Consider the following 16877-nt stretch of genomic DNA (forward strand, 5'->3'; position numbering starts at 1 on the left):
TGCCCCAGTGTTGGTGTCAGTGGGAGCAGTGCCCCAAGGTCCAGATAAAGGCAAGCAAAGGGCCACATTCGGCCCCCGGGTCATCGTTTGGAGACCACTATTCTAGAGGGATGCTACAGGTATCGTATATGCATAGGTACATTGATCCAAGCTACACCAATATAACTAGGTATAAAATATCCATGCGTGGAATTCTTCTTTTACATACCAGAAGCCGTGGTTGGCTTACAGGCAAAGGAAGATGAATTTCTCTATGCTGTACAAGGATGTCTGACCTACTGGGGAACTTGACTGCACTGTAATGTTAGGACGGTTTCTTTATGTGCTATGATATCCCTATGCATGGCTTGTATTTACTCATCTTGGGTGTTACATCTGCCAACAATTACCGCAGTATTATAACTCTTGGTGCTGGCACTGTTTTTTTTGCTGTGAAGCAGATATGAAGCCAGACTCCAGGCAAGAGATGATATTGTGGGTGATTTGTACCATAACAGCTCAGCAGAAGTACTGTTTGCCAAGAAAAGAAAAAATGTCTGCATAATGAATCCTGCTTGAAATGTCAGTGATAAGGAGCTGTCAGCTGTATGGCACTGATCAGATCATTGGGAAATGCAGTCACAGACTTGGCATACAGTGGCCAGCAGGGGGCAGCACCATGCTTGTTATATTCTGCTGGTTAGGAAAAGTGTAATAACCGTAAAAAGAAAAAAAAATCATGTTGCCCATTGCAACCAGGAAAAAAAAAATTCATTTTTTAACCACTTGCCCTCCAGATGATTTTACCCCCATCATGACAAGGCCATTTTTGCTATTCGGGATGGCACTACTTTGCTGAAAATGGTACTTGGGGCATATTTCAAATACAACTATGCTAACACTCATTTCTCTTTCCTGACAGGCGATGCATTCATATTACTGAAGATTTTGGTTGCCATGTCCTCTGCCCTAGCCCTGAGAGACGGTACTGCCTGACTGGGACCGCAATAATACCAGCTAAATGATGGGACCCTTGTATACCCAAAAGGAACTGCTATGGACCTTGTTGATGATCCGTGTATACTGATAATATTAGTAATGTTCCACCTCTCACCCAGCCACGTCTGACTGCTAGAACAGCGATCATAACACGATGGCAAAGGAAACGTCACTTCTCTGTAAAGTTGCTAAAGCATTACTAAGAATGCCTGCTCTTTAAAGAGAACCAGTCAGATCCTAACAAACCTAGGCGCTGTGTACTCGGGCTAAGCTCAATCTGTCTTCCTGCCAACCCAATAAAGGGGGATATATAGCGTCTGAAATAGAGAATCTCCAATAAGGATGTTTGTGGGAGAATTGGCCTCATGCAGCTTCCGAGGCTTGCTGGGGATGTCACTGTCCCAAAGTCAGCTCAGATTGTGTACATGCACCCAGGACTTGACAGGACCTAAGGGCTTGTCTAGGCGAGCATTATTTTTTTGGCCTTGACGTTTGTTTGAAATGCAGATTCCAGGTTATCCTGGTGGTACAGTACATGGTATGTTTTGCATTGGGTTTGGGCCCAGTGGGTCCTATTATGTTGCTTTTGCATCACAAGTTGAACGCATCCATTGGAGCAGCACTGTGCTGAAAAGCCAGCGTTCGACAGCAGGCCCTTGTACACAAGCCCTAAAGATGGAGCGGACTTCAGCAGAGTACACAACACACATGCACCCTGTCCTCTTAGGGCTCACGCGTATGGGTGTAGAATTTGACTAAGGATCTTGCCTGCGCAAAGTGGTCATTAATGCATCTTCGCTCCTATGGGCGTATATCAGGGGTGGACTGACAACGCATGGGGCTCCCGGGCAATAGGGGATCATGGGGCCCCTGTGCCCTTGCCCAAACTCAAAAAAGCCTATGAAAAAGGTACCAGGGGCTTCTCATGGGGCCCCCTACTGACCTCGGGTATTGCCCGAGTTTCCAAATGGTCAGTCCGCCCCTGGTGTATATGTATGTCCATATAGCGATGAAATGCATACTGTACCAAATCATTCATTCTGAAGGCCAAAGTCATTCTGCACCACCTTCACGGCCTAAGTATTAATGCATTCAGGGCCAGGAAAGGAGTGAAAACCAAGACCAGTGACAAATGCGCAGAATGCGTCGGCATTCAGTCATTTGTACATACTGCTTATGTTTACATCTTTCTCCCCCGGTCCAGAATTAATAGGCAGCAGCGGCTGTACAGCAGCGACATAGTACAGATTTGGATGCAGCATATTCTACCCCTGTGTACATGAGCCCTTAAAATCCCATTGAAGTCTCAGCCAAATGGCCAAAAATACAGATTACAGCAAAATAATGTGTTCTGTGTGTCACCCCAGTTTCATGCTCCTGCCATAAAGTCCCTGGTTTTCCAGGACTGTTGCACTTAGGCTGATGCAGACAGACTGCTGATTTCACTCAGTGAGGAAAGGGGCTTTTCTCCTTGGGATGTCAGAAATTAACCAAAAAGAAAACAAAGGTGAGAAACAGAACACCTAGGGGGATAGTTACTAAAACTGGGTGCAGCTTTGCTTAAAAAAAAAAAAGCTGGAAGCTGATTGGTTTCTAACACCTTCCCGCCCAGCCTATAGCAGGTTGACGGCCGGGCGGGACACTCACCCTTGTGACTGGGCGTCATATGACGCCCTGCCAAAACGAGCCACTCACGGGGCTATGCAGCGGCACAATCTGTCATCGGCTGTGTCCACGGGACACAGCTGATGACCGATCACTACACCGGCCCATTGCCAGTGTCACATGACCGCTCTGACCAATCACAGCAGATCACATGACAATTGTATACAATGGATGGCTTCCTGCCATGCCATTCATTGTATACAATTTATGTTATCTGTGACTGGTCAAGGCAATCACATGATACAGACAGGGCCAATCATAACCCATCGGTATCATATGATCCGCTTTGCCCAATCACAGCTAATCACAAGAAAAAACTGAATGAATCCGTTTCATTCAGTAACAATGATTGCAAATATCAATGAAATACATTGGTATTAGCAATCATAATGTGTTAAAAAATAAAATCCTGATCACTTGCCCAGAGTAGTTCAATATTACTATGGTTACATTGTATTGCTTTGGTAACCGTGTGCTGGAAAATGGTAAAAAAAATAAATAAAAAATGGAATAAAAAATAAATAAATAGAAACATTTGAAAAAAAAATACAAATAAAGTTATTATTTTCACCAAAGAAATGTAGCAGAATACATTTTGACCTAACTTTATGAAGAAATGTTATTTATTTGCAAACATTTATAACAGAAACAAAGAAAAGTGCATTTTGTTTTTTTTTTTCAAAAGTTTCAGATGTTTTTTGTTTTATTTAGTAAAAAAATAAAAAAACTCAGTGATTAAATACCACCAAAAGAAAAAAATGATAATGTCATATGCGTACAGTGTTGCATGACCGCTCAATTGTTATTCAAAGTGCAACAGCACTGAAAGCTGAAAATTGGCCTGGGCAGGAAGGGGGTATAAGTGTCCTGTATTGAAGTGGTTAAAGCAGAGCTCCAGTCAAACCTAGAAAAAAAATAAGTCAGCAGCTACAAAATCGGTAGCTAAAAAAGCACACGCTCGCCTGTCCCACGATCCAACGCTGTGCTCACCGCAGTCCCTTTCACTGGCCGTCCTCTCTTCCCGGTACCGGCATCCTAAGTCGGCTGTGACAGCTTGCGGCTTCACATCTGGATACCCTTTATGTGCTTTGTGAAGGGTCCCGTAGTCTTCTGGGACCTGTCACGTGTCCCAGAAAACTACGGGGAGGGAGGACAACGTCCACTTCCAACCGCCTAGACGACCGCAGCAGAAGTGGGTACTTGTCAAAATCAGGTACCCGCTCCCCAAATCCCAATTCTTCAAGGGGAGTGGGGGGGACCAGTACTTAAAGTGGAACTTCCCCTTTTGGGAGGAGCTTTGCTTTAATGGAACAAGCTGAAGTTAGAAGCTGATTGGCTGCCATGCACATCCACACCAAATTTCCAGTCTCCAGTTTTAGTAAATCCCCCCCTCATAGTTTTGCTGCACACGGATTTTATTTCTATTGGGCTTTAACCTCTTCACGCCGGTCAAACGCCGAGCGGCCGCACATTTGCGTTCTATTAAAAAAGAACATATGTGCTGAGAGCGCTCCCAGCACACATGTCCAGTACTCATGGAAAAGGTCCTGATCTCCTCTTTCGATCAGGACCTTTCCCGATCATGTGACCGCCGTGATGGTATGTCACGGCGGTCACATGACCCTAAACCCCGTTCCGCCTCCTGGCTTCTGAAGCCCTTAAAGGACCGGGAGGTGCCGGCGTGAAGGGGTTAAGGATGGGAAGAACCTTTATTTCTGATTTTGTTTCATTTACAAAGATATCCAAATTTTATTGGATAACCTAAACCTTTATAGGCTTGTTCTAAAAGGCGAGATGCAAAGTATGTTGATGTACTTTGTAATGTCTTGTTTGAACAGGTGCAGAAATGTATCCTGTACTCAGGATTTTCTTTTCTCACATAAGGCTCAAGCACATGGCAGGTTAGGATCGTACACCGCCAGATCTGCAGATTTCCATGGAGGGATCAGCTGCAGACAGGAGGCTGTGCAAATCAACGACAGGCTATGGGGCTGTCTGTAAACCACATTACCTGTGGCTAATGACCAGGGGCGAACTGACCATTTGGAAACTCTGGCACTGCCCAAGGGCCCGGGGTCAGTGGGGGCCCCATGAGATGCCCCTGGTACCTTTTTCATAGGCTTTTTTGAGTTTGGGCAAGGACACGGGCCCCATGATCCCCTATTGCCTGGGGGCCCCATAAGTTGTCAGTCCGCCCCTGCTAGTGACAGACGGCAGTCCCTGGACGTGAACTGTCTGCAACCAGGGGTTCACATCTGTTCCCCATTATATACACAGAGCCATGGACCATTTCAACCTGTCATTGATATGTACAGGCTTCCCGTCCAGGGCAGCCACAGAAATATGTTGGGTGAAGTAGAGCCCTAATCGGCTGTGTGCATGAACCTAAAACCTGCTTTGCTGTAAATCTGTTTATACTGTTGGGATGAAAGCTCCTCTAATATACAAATGTAGTGCTGGGTACAATAATAGACCTAGCAAAAATCTCTAAATCTTTTCTAGGGTCAGTAATGGCGTTTGCTGAGGGATGCTACCCAAAGATGTCCATGTGTTTCTGCACATTTCCTTGTCTGCATCTGTTGGGGGTTTTTCTATGTGTCACACCCTGGGGTGCTAGTTTGTAAAAAGCAAAGGAGTGGAGCATTTCACCCACAGCAGCCAATAAAATTCCACCTAGCATATGCCTAGTGATGGTTAAGGAACAAGGTTTTATTTGGATGGATTTTTTTTTCTACTCCCACTGACACCATCAGTGTCTGCTGTGGTGGCGGATAGGACTTGTAGTTCTTTCATTCACAGATTCCTGTGAATGATACGGCAGAGCTATGCGGTTTTCAAAATCTCACTGCAGGTGCAGGTGGGCAAGGAGCAGAACAAGAACATGTTACACCCTAAAGACAGGTGTAACATATTCTAAAAAGTGAAGTTATCCTTTAACAGTGATTGGGCTTATTTTACTCTCATTGACTGCAATGAGACTTATAATACTCCTGACACCAGTGATGGGGCTTATTTTCTTCTCATTGACTGCAATGAGACTTATAATACTCCTGACACCAGTGATGGGGCTTATTTTATTCTCATTGACTGCAATGAGACTTATAATACTCCTGACACCAGCGATGGGGCTTATTTTGCTCCCTTTAACACCAAGCATGGGGATTTTTTTTTTTTACTCCCACTAACACCAACCACGGGCATTACAAGATTTCTCTCATTTCCACTCTGCAGGCTGAGTGAATTTTCGATTCCCCTATCCATGTTAAATAGCATGGATAGACAAATCTCTCCTGCCAGCTATTGTATTCTGACAGCCAGCAACCACCGCTGTCAGAATGCCAGCACAGATCAAATACAGCCGCTGATTGGCCAGCAATTTACTGCCCAGCTGCTTTGGTTTTCATATCAAAGGATGTTGGATGAGAGGGTGCCGACAGGGCTACCCTTGGCTTGAATTTTGGGCCGTTAATCAGGAACAGGCAGTAATTTGCTCTGCGCATGGCCTGTTTTATTTTACTCCCACTGACACCAACAATCGCCTTACTTTTACTTCCACCTACACCAATGATAGGGCAAGTACCACCAACTTCAGTGACGGGGCTCATTTTATTTACATTGCTGCTGATGATTGGACATTTTTAAGGACCGCCTGAGTCAATTGCAAATGCAACTTACTTAGAAGTGAGATTACTCAAAATGTATTGCAACTACATTGACTTGCCTCAAGCTTTTTTTTTTTGCATGCTTTTCCTTCTTGGGTCCTTTAAAACCTTCCTGCTCAACCCCAGTGTCTGTATCTGGGCTATTACACTTTGGAAGATCTGCCTGATTACATGACCACTGTTCTCAATCACTACTAGAGACAAGGAGCTGTCTTTGACAGCTCAGGCTCTGTGCTTAGAGGGAATTTAAGTACAGAAGCCTCTGCCCCCCTATGGGCACACATGTGCAGCATGTTGGCATTAAAGCAACTACAAGTTCTGGCAATTGTTCCCCCCCCCCCCCCTATCGGATAAAAATCACATTTAGTGCAATGAATATAAGCAGCTATCATGACTACCACGCATCCCTGGATCATAAAGAAAGCCCTCATCACTAAAAGCTGAACTCCAGATAATTTTGTAGGGAAAGATCAAACATACATTAGGCTTTTATTTTGGCCCTTGATCCCCTTTTTGAAAAGATTGTGCCTCACTTCCTGTCCATTTTTATACAAGAAATGGGTTGTCACCGATACAGGAAGGCACATGCAGCAATACAAACACTGTCAGATGTTCTAACTTTTTTTTTTCTCCTGTGCAAAAAAAAAATTGTGTTTTGTGTGTCCCAATTGGAGACATTTCTCATCACTTCCTGTCCTGAGAGTAAGGGTTCATGCAGAATATGTATACTTTTAGGCACCTTTCCTCCTCACAGGAGAAAAGCAGCAGTTTAAAAAAAAAAAAAAAAGTAGTGAGAGCCAAATGCCAATAACACAGATGTTTTTGAGCTCAAGTGTCCTCATGGCCAATCGGTGATCACATAATCGGGACCTCGCAGAGTGGTCCCGTACGACGATCGGTGTTCCACTGTGTCCAGAGGACACAGTGGGGCACAGGATCGCGGTGCTACGCGCTCCCAGGGAGCGGCACAAGCAGGGTGTGGGGAGGGCGTTTATAAACGGTCACCCGACCCTGTACTGCCACCGTCCGGCCGTTTATATACAACAGCCGGACGGGAGGTGGGTAATAAAGTGGGCAAAATTAAAATGTAAAACATAGCAAAAACGCAATACCATGCATTTCAGCAGATTTTCCATTGAACTGTATTGTAGCAAAGATGCTTTTTGCTTTTAAAAAAAAGAAGTCCCTGACCTTTTTAAAAAATGCAGCGGTTCAAAAAAAAGCATAGATGTGAATATGTTCCATAGGAAACCATGTTAAATGGACTGTAGTGTGTTTCTGCAAAAGACCTAAAAAACGCATTGGTGTGAACGGTGCCTTATGCCAGTGCATGAGGCTACATAAGTATGGTGTGGAAATAATGGCTATGAAAAAAAATGGCCATGACTATGATTGAGGCTTATTATCGAAAGTCATTTTATATGCACATTTTACGCGCTCAATAAAATTTAGTATGGGGGAAGATGAGTGGCGGCTCTACCAATCCTCCTCATTCATGGTGTGGATATAACCCCGCACTTTGTATGGTCTCTGTGCATGAGGCCTTAGACTTGGTGCACCGTGATGGGTGACTCTAAACTGCCCATAGTTGCCCCAATATGTAAACAAAGGGCAGTTGGTTATACTTTTGGCCATAGCAACCAACCCGTTTCTAACGGGCCTATACGCTGCCTGTGCTTAAAAATGTAAACAGCATTCTTTATTGGTTGCTATGGGTGACAAGCCGTTTCCTGCCATCAATGGATGTGTCTCCTCCTGGTAGCTCTACCAATCCTCCTCATTCATGGTGTAGAAATAACCCAGCACTTTGTATGGTCTCTGTGCATGAGGCCTTAGACTTGGCGCACCGTGATGGGTGACTCTAAACTGCCCATAGATGCCCTAATATGTAAACAAAGGGCAGTTGGTTATACTTTTGGCCATAGCAACCAACCTGTTTCTAACGGGCCTATATGCAGCCTGTGCTTAAAAATGTAAACAACGTTCTTTATTGGTTGCTATGGATGACAAGCCGTTTCCTGCCATCAATGGATGTGTCTCCTCCTAGCAGCAGTGGAGGGATTCAGATCCTATAGTGGAGCAGCAGAGCGTGGCTGGGCCGAGGTCACTCATTTTGCATATGTGTAAATTCTACACACGCTGTATGTAAATAGAATGCTGTACCATAAATGTATTTTCAGCCGCAGTCTCTCGTGTTTCTTTTGTTTTTCATGATCATCAGGAAGTCAGCTGGGAATTCAGAGAATGGGGGAGAATGGAGCTAATGGACTGAGATGTAATATGTAAACAGAAAAAATGCAGCGCTAATTAGAAAGCATGTCAAAAATTAAAAGTCCATATAAGTCTTCAACCAAATAAAATAAAATACAAGAGAAAAGCCTGATCTCATGAACCGTCACCATACACCAGGAAAAAAATTGGCCCCTTACAAGACACTTTGACTGCATATCGCCGGTCAGTAAGCGCAGTGTAATAAGGGATCAGTATGGCGAATAATCTTCAGTAGATATCCTCCCCCAGATGCAGGATAATATCTCTGCTTTCAAAAATTTCCAAACCAGAGATTTTGACCATATTTAGTGGAGCCCCTGCGTATGACGTCACCGTGTTCTGGAGGTATGGCGGACGTGTTTTTGGTTTGAAACATTGTCACCCACCAGCAGCCAGTCAGAATTTCTTTCATTGATCTAGGGTCAGAAAATTTAATTCTGGTTGTTCAAATTTGCTTGTCTTGGTTTAGAAATGTACTGTAAGAACAATGGAAGTATTATCTAAACAAGGGGTCTCCAAACTTTCTAGACACTTTACTGTCCTTGAGACTTGAGGGGGGCCAGACTGACCTTTGAGAGTAGAAAAGGTCCCGATGTAAGTGGAGCAAAAACAATGCCCCATCTTTGGTGACAGTGGGAGGAATTGTGCCACATCGTTAGTGTCAGTGAGAGGAATTGTGCCCCATCAGCTGTGTCATTGGGAGAAATTGTGAACCATCGTTGGCGTCATTGGGAGGAAATGTGCCCCATAATTGGTGTCAGATGGAGGAATAGCATCCCATCCTTTGTGGCAATAGTGTGGAATTATGCCCTGTCATTGGTGTCAGTGGGCCCCATTGGGAGGAATTGTGCCCCATCATTGGTGTCGGAGAGAGGAATTGTGCCCCATTAGCTGTGTCATTGGGAGAAATTGTGACCCATTGTTGGCATCTTTGGGAGGAAATGTGCCCCATAATTGGTGTCATATGGTGGAATAGCATCCCATCCTTTGTGTCAGTAGTGGGAAATTATGCCCTGTCATTGGTGTCAGTAGGCCCGCTTATTGGTGTCATTGGGAGGAAAAGTGCCCCATAATTGGTGTCATATGGAAGAATAGCATCCCATCCTTTGTGGTAGTAGTGGGGAATTATGCCCTGTCATTGGTGTCAGTGGACCCCATTATTTGTGTCATTGGGAGGAATTGTGCCCCATCATTGGTGTCAGTGGGGGGGGAATTCTGCCCCATTGTTGGTATCAGTGGATGAAATAGTGCCCCCAGGGCTGGACAAAAGGCCGCAGTTTGGAGACCACTGATCTAAACACATGGAGGATATGGGCTGTTGCCAAATTTACTTCTAGGGGGTTATTTTAAAAGTGGCAGTGTGGCTTTATTATGGCACATTTATAAAGTGCAGTGGCTTTAAAAGGCTCCTTTCACACAGATGGCTAAGAGGCAATAAAAACAGGTTGTTGATATGCGTTTTTACCACAACCGAACCCCCCTTACCCCTCCTGCCCATCTACCTCCAAGACACAGTACTGCTTGGGCACATATACAGTGCTGCAATTGTAATGCTACATGCAGAGTTAGACAAGTGGCACACCTGTCACATTTTTCTATGGAAGTGAATAGGGCTGTGTGGCAACAGCAAGTCGAATGCTTGGCTCGCGGATGCAGCACATTCCCAAAATGCAAACTCCCATTTGGCAATGAAAAAAAAAAAATCAGTATCACCTCCTGAATGCCTGCAAACCCCCTTTCCTCCACCCTACTGCTAGTATAACCCTAGGTTCACATCTGTGCGGGTGGTGCCGCTGCGGATCCGCACGAAAATCCGTGCAGCTGTACCACCTGCACAGAAAATTACAGGCCTGCGGGCGGGTGCCATTAATTTTAATGGCATGCCATCTGCACTGGAAAACGCGACCCTACTGGGAACCGAGGTTCCCATGCGGGCTGCGTTTTCCAAAGAAGTGCAGGGACTTCTTACCTGCGTGTTACAGGGCACGGGAGTCCATTCAAATGAATGGGCTCTCATGCCCGTGCAAAAAGCAGCCCGCACAGCCGCATAGATGTGAACCGGGAGTGAAGAGAGCCTAATGCCTCAATCAGATATCGCACAGCAGGAACGGGCATTCCCACTCTTGACTTTTAAAGTGCGATTTACAGGCAGAGATGCACGTCACGCACAATGCAGTCCATTCACTTTAATTTGTTTGTTGCCCAAAAGACGTTCCTGTTCCTTTTTGTGCGATAGGCTTTGCACAATTTTTAAACTCATTTTGCTGCGCAATTCTGTTGAGTGACTATTGACAGGCAGATGTCTGCCTGTGTTTTACACCCACCTACCTCTAGGTCCATCCAGGCCCAGAGGAAAAACAGAGGTAGCCCGTTATAAAAGGACAGAGGAATCCGTTCACAACCGGCAGCCCATAGAGCTGATGGGGTCTTCCTGTGTCAGCTGGGCAGAAACTGAATGGCCATGGATGTGACATCTGTCCTGAATGGCCATGGATGTGACATCCAGGGGCGGACTGACCATTTGGAAACTCGGACACTGCTCGAGGGCCCGGGGTCAGTAGGGGGCCCCATGAGATGCCCCTGATAGCTTTTTCATAGGCTTTTTTGAGTTTAGGCAAGGACACAGGGGCCCCATGATCCCCTATGCCCAGGGGCCCCTTGAGTTGTCAGTCCGCCCCTGGTGACATCTGTCCTGAATGGCCATGGATGTGACATCTGCTGATCAGAGTGGACTGTGCTCCATGGGAAAGGAGCCTTACTGGCAGGATCACCAGGTGTAAATAAAGCAAAGAAAAACGAATGCAGCCAGCACATAAGCTGCAATATGTTTTCCTTTGGGGTTTATTACTGCACACCGCACAGGAGCAAAGGGTCCCGACTGTTCTGCAATTACTGTTGTGTATGACCTTTTTTTCAGTTTTGGATAGATGAGAAATATATCTGACATAGGAGCTGAAGGTAAATCATTTAACTGTTCTGGTACCAACCCGCTCCTTTCACTTTCTCTTGCATTTTTAAAACACTATTCACACTTTTTTGGGACTTTGGACACTAAAGTCGCATGTCAAGTCACACCCCAATGATAACCGTTCAAATATGTGCAACTTAAAGTCGCAGCGACTTTGAAAAAGGTTCCTGCACTACTTTGGTCTGACGTTCAGGCAACTTACAGTAAGTGCCATAGACTGCAATGTAAACCCTCAAAAAAGTTATACCTGTGACAGTTGTGCAATAGTTGTCCATTGTCATTAGTCAAAGCCAAAGTCACATCCAAGTCTCACCCCTTCAAAGTTGCACTTGAAATTGTGCTACTTTGGAGTCGCATTAGTGTGAATAGAGTCTAAGACAGAAAGTAAAGGAAATCACACAGAACACGGCAAAAAACATACAGGGCTCTAAAGCTTTCCTTACTCGCTCCAAATGTTAAAGGCTAAGTACATTAAAAATAAAATGTATTCAAATTTGCAGGAAAAAAATTGCATTTGTTTGATCATATTTACAATCCTTTGCAGGCTTCAATGCAAACAGTGCCTCGTGAGTGCAATGCTCTGACTCCTGCAGACTTTCTGCAGCCACTGGTCTATACACTTCAGAAAGAAGCAGATTGTTCCATGGAACTACTCAAAGGACCTTTTTTTTGCCAATCCCACCCCCCACATAAAATTTTTTTTTTTAAATGTTAAAACACTGTGGAAATTTTTTTAAATGTAAGCTTCCTTTCCCACTGCTGCGGTATGGTTTGACCACACCATGGGTGTAGCGCTGTGTACCCACATTTTCCCATAGAGTTGCCTGACAAGGTCGGGGCATGCTCCTAATGAGACGATGGATGGTGTATTGGGGGATTTCCTCCCAGATCTGGACCAGGGCATCACCAGGGGCGGACTGACAACTCATGGGGCCCCCGGGCAATAGAGGATCATGGGGCCCCTGTGTCCTTGACCAAACTCAAAAAAGCCTATGAAAAAGGTACCAGGGGCATCTCATGGGGCCTCCTACTGACCCCGGGCCCTCAGGCAGAGTTTCCAAATGGTCAGTCCACCCCTGGACATCACTGAGCTCCTGGACAGTCTGAGGTACAACCGGTGTTGGATGGATCAAAAGATGATATCCCAGAGGTGTTCTATTGGATTTTGGTCAGACGAGCGTGGGGGCCATTCAATGGTATCAATTCCTTCATCCTCCAGGAACTGCCTACATACTCTCCCCACATGAGGCTGGGCATTGTTGTCCACCAGGAGGAACCCAGGACCCACTGCACCAGCGTAGAGTCTGACAATGGGTCCAAGGATTTCATCCTGATACCTAATGGCAATCAAGGTGCCATTTTCTAGCCTGTAGGGGTTAGAGGTCAGGCCCTCAGGCCACCCTCATAAAGTCTGTTTCTGATTGTTTGATCAGAGACATTCACACCAGTGGCCTGCTGGAGGTCATTTTGTAGGGCTCTGGCAGTGCTCATCATGTTCCTCCTTGCACAAAGGAGCAGATACCGGTTCTGCTGATGGGTTAAGGACCTTCTGCGGCCCTGTCCAGCTCTCCTAGAGTAACTGCCTGTCTCCTGGAATCTCCTCCATGCTCTTGAGACTGTGCTGGGAAACACCGCAAACCTTCTGGCGGCAATGGCACGTATTGATGTGCCATCCTGGAGGAGTTGGACTGCCTGTGCAACCTCTGTAGGGTCCAGGTATCACCTAATGCTACCAGTAGTGACACTGACCCTAGACAAATGCAAAACTAGTGAAAAACAGAAAAGATGGTTAGGGACAAAAAAGGCCAGTAGCCTCCACCTGTAAAACCATTCCTGTTTTGGGGGTTGTTTCATTGTTGCCCATCTAGTGCACCTGTTGTTAATTTCATTAACACCAAAGCAGCTGAAACTGATTAACAACCCCCTCTGCTACTTAACTGACCAGATCAATATCCCAGGAGTTTCATTGACTTGATGCTATTCTCCGATTAAAAAGTGTTCCTTTATTTTTTGGAGCAGTGTATATGTATGCCACTGGCATTATGAGTTAAACAGACGTTCCTGAGCACCAGTCCAGTGACTTTGCCTAGGCTGAGATGATGTCATCAGTCTGCTGCAAACAGGAGGTAGCATTTCCTTAAAGCGGATCTCTAGGCAATTTCTTTATTGGGATTGTGCCCACACTGCATGGGTCAGCTGCTCATTATTTTCTAGGGGAGAAAAGAGTAGAGATATACTTACCTGATCCTCTGCTCCTCCCACCACAAGACCAATCCGGCACCTCTGAGATCCAGCGGTCTTGCAAAGGGGACTGTTCCTGACATCATCACACCCAATGCAGGCTCCATAGACCAGGAATAGTCCATCACTGGACTGTGGGAGAGCACCGTTTTCTGGAGGATCTAAGGATCGGGTGAGTATAAACTTCCTGCTCACTCCTAGAAAAAAACCCGTTCAGTGATGGCAAAGCTCCACTACATGGATAAAAAAGAATGTGCTTGGAGTTCAACTTTAGGGTTGTCCACATTTCCCCATTGCTGCATGTTACATATTGCTTCACACAGGGGCGTCCCTAGGGTTGGTGTCACCCGGTGCAGTAACACTTGGTGACACCCTCTCCGATGATCCCCGCAGAATGGATCAGATCTGCGGATTGAGCATAATGGATCGGAATCCAATCCATTATGCTCCACAATCCGATCGGAATCCAATCCATTATGCTCCACAATCCGCAGATCCGATCCATCCTGAGGGGATCATCGGCATGCACCCTTAATGGGGTGACATCGGATGGATCGGATTCATCCTGCGGAGATCGTCGGCTTGCTTTACAACTTACATTTTCGTGGAGCTGGTCCGGTGTCACTCGGTGCGGGCCGCACCCCCCGCTCCTGCCTCGGGATGCCACTGGCTTCACATGTGTTAACATGGGGCTGCCAATGAACACAAAACAGACATGCAGCATTTTTCCTGATGCGGCACACATGGCCATGCATTACTATTTTGCACTGCAACACATGTGCATTAGGGTGTTGGGATACAATTCCAAATAAATGGCACCACAACATGTTGACATGTATAGTGTGGGTTTCGGTAAAGGTTGGGCTTTGCACCTCATTGCAAAGGTGCGTTTCAGCCCTTGGTCTCCTCTAACCCAGTGACAGTCATAAGGTAAGAGGCTGCAGTGGAGACCGATGTCAGACATTAGAAAACAAGGCCAAGAACTTCACAGGCACCAGGATTTACAGGACCGTGTCACCTATGAGCCAGCACCGCAGTTCAGGAAGTGGATGGTGGCGTATGATGCCTGAACAAAGATGGTGCTGTCCTTCTGGAGAGAAGCAGATGAAGACATTGTTAGGGAGAATACTGTTATCTCTGTTACAGATACCAAATACCTTACTGCATGCAACAAAAATGGGAGAAAACTGGAAAGAAACAAGGCAGACAGAAAACATGGAGAATGAAAACAAGATAGGAGAGGGAAAAAAAGGACAGGGCCAGAAAAAGATGGAAGTATTACATTACAATTATTATATTTAATATATTATTATTCTTATTACACTGCTAGTATATCATTTAGTTTGGGGGAGTTATTGTACTCTAATGGGCTCTTTATGATGCCAGCGCAGCCAATCACTCCCTTCTGATGGCCCTGTATTTAATGCCTTAGGACACCTATGATAATATTATTTATTTATTTCAGGTACTTATATAGTGCTGTCAATTTACGCAGTGCTTTACATATATATTGTACATTCACATCAGTCCCTAACCCTCAAGGGGCGTACAATCTAAGGTCCCTAACTCACATTCATACATACACATACTAGGGCCAATTTAGACAGGATCCAATTAACCTACCAGCATGTCTTTGGAGAGTGGGAGGAAACCGGAGTACCCAGAGGAAACCCATGCATACAGAGGGAGAACATGCAAACTCCAGGCAGGTGGTGCCGTGGTTAGGATTCGAACCAATGACCCTAGTACTGCCAGACGGAAGCGCCAATCATTTAGCTGCTTATTAAAATAGAAGTGTGTTAAATTATTATAATTTTTTTTATTATTAAAATGGTTACAGCAGTGGGATATAATTCAGTTTGGGGAGTCATTATACCCAGATGATGGTCTAGGATGCCAACTCAGCCCCTGGGACACTCAGTGTGCCAATCACTCCCTTCTGATGACTGTATATCAAAGCCCCAGGACACCTATGATAAGAAAATAGCAGCAGCTATACTGTAGGATGGAATAACTAATAATATGGATGTACCTGTCATTATTCCACCTGTCAAGGCGTGGGAAGCTGTCATGAAATCCCAGAGAATTGTGAGGCTGCATCTTCTTAAATGTTGGTGCAGCCTAGAAAATGTTATCCCCATTGTATCTTTATAAATGACACCTAGAAGATCCTCTACTTCCCCCACTGCTCAAGGAAGCAGATTAAAAAAAAATGTGTGTATATATATATATATATATATATATATATATATATATATGAGAGAGAGAGAATGAATATATATACTGTATATAGACAGGTGGTGGAAGTGATAAAAAAAATATTACATGTATACACTGTATAAATTACATCTAGAAGATCCTGTACTTCGCCCACTATTCAACGAAGCAGATTAAAAAAAATGTGTGTGTATATATATATATATATATATATATATATATATATATATATATATATATATATACAGTATGTCCATATTATATTTTATCACTTCCACCCACCTGTCATCCTCTTCCTCTCCACTGAACTTGGTCCTCCTCCTCTGCTACCTGTCAGCATCCTCATCCTCCTCCTCCTCCTCCTCTCTCCTCTCTCCTCCCTCTGCCTGGCAAAGCATCTCATAGACAGAATGGCGGAGAGAGAGAAGACAAGCACAACCCCAGCTGGCTCCTCTCCTTTCCTGGGGCTCCACCTGGCCTCCCCCCCACATTTCAGGTGAGCCTTTTATCTGCTATGACCCAGATGGGCCCCCCCTGCCCTCTTCTCCCCGGGGGGAGGGAGGATGCCTATTCCCTGAGCTCCGCTCCTGCCTCCGTCTGCTGTCACCGATGCTGTGCCTGGAATACGTGTCCATCCCTGCAATACACTAACTGCATTTATTGCAATCAGATATTAGGATTTATACTGTCTGTATATTGCATGGTCTATCTATCTATCTATCTATCTATCTATCTATCTATCTATCTATCTATCTATCTATCTATCTATCTATCATGCATCTCTGTTGAATTTTCACAACCCTGTATTATAAAGGTTGTGTATTGCCAAGACAATCCACCAAAAATGTACCTATAGCGTCTCTCTATAGCACCCA

The 16877-nt window shown here is 45.1% G+C and overlaps 2 protein-coding genes across 3 annotated transcripts in view; both read left to right on the forward strand.

Annotated features, from left to right (window-relative positions):
* The window catches only part of CRY2 (cryptochrome circadian regulator 2), a 79502-nt gene extending 71012 nt beyond the window's left edge, over positions 1-8490 (forward strand). The window contains exon 12 of the mRNA XM_089686765.1: positions 902-8490. The gene's annotated coding sequence lies outside the window, so the exon portion shown is untranslated. The remainder of the gene's footprint in view (positions 1-901) is intronic.
* A 7852-nt stretch (positions 8491-16342) lies between these two features.
* MAPK8IP1 (mitogen-activated protein kinase 8 interacting protein 1) overlaps positions 16343-16877 on the forward strand; it is a 136201-nt gene continuing 135666 nt past the window's right edge. For both annotated transcript variants that reach the window (XM_089686766.1, XM_089686767.1), the window contains exon 1: positions 16343-16498. In XM_089686766.1, the coding sequence (XP_089542892.1) occupies positions 16413-16498 (86 nt within the window). In that variant the 5' untranslated portion in view covers positions 16343-16412. The remainder of the gene's footprint in view (positions 16499-16877) is intronic.

The sequence above is a fragment of the Staurois parvus genome, unplaced genomic scaffold, assembly GCF_062004578.1.
Source record: "Staurois parvus isolate SC_StPar_1 unplaced genomic scaffold, SC_StPar_1.0 ptg000410l, whole genome shotgun sequence".
In the NCBI taxonomy this organism is placed as follows: Eukaryota; Metazoa; Chordata; class Amphibia; order Anura; family Ranidae; genus Staurois; species Staurois parvus.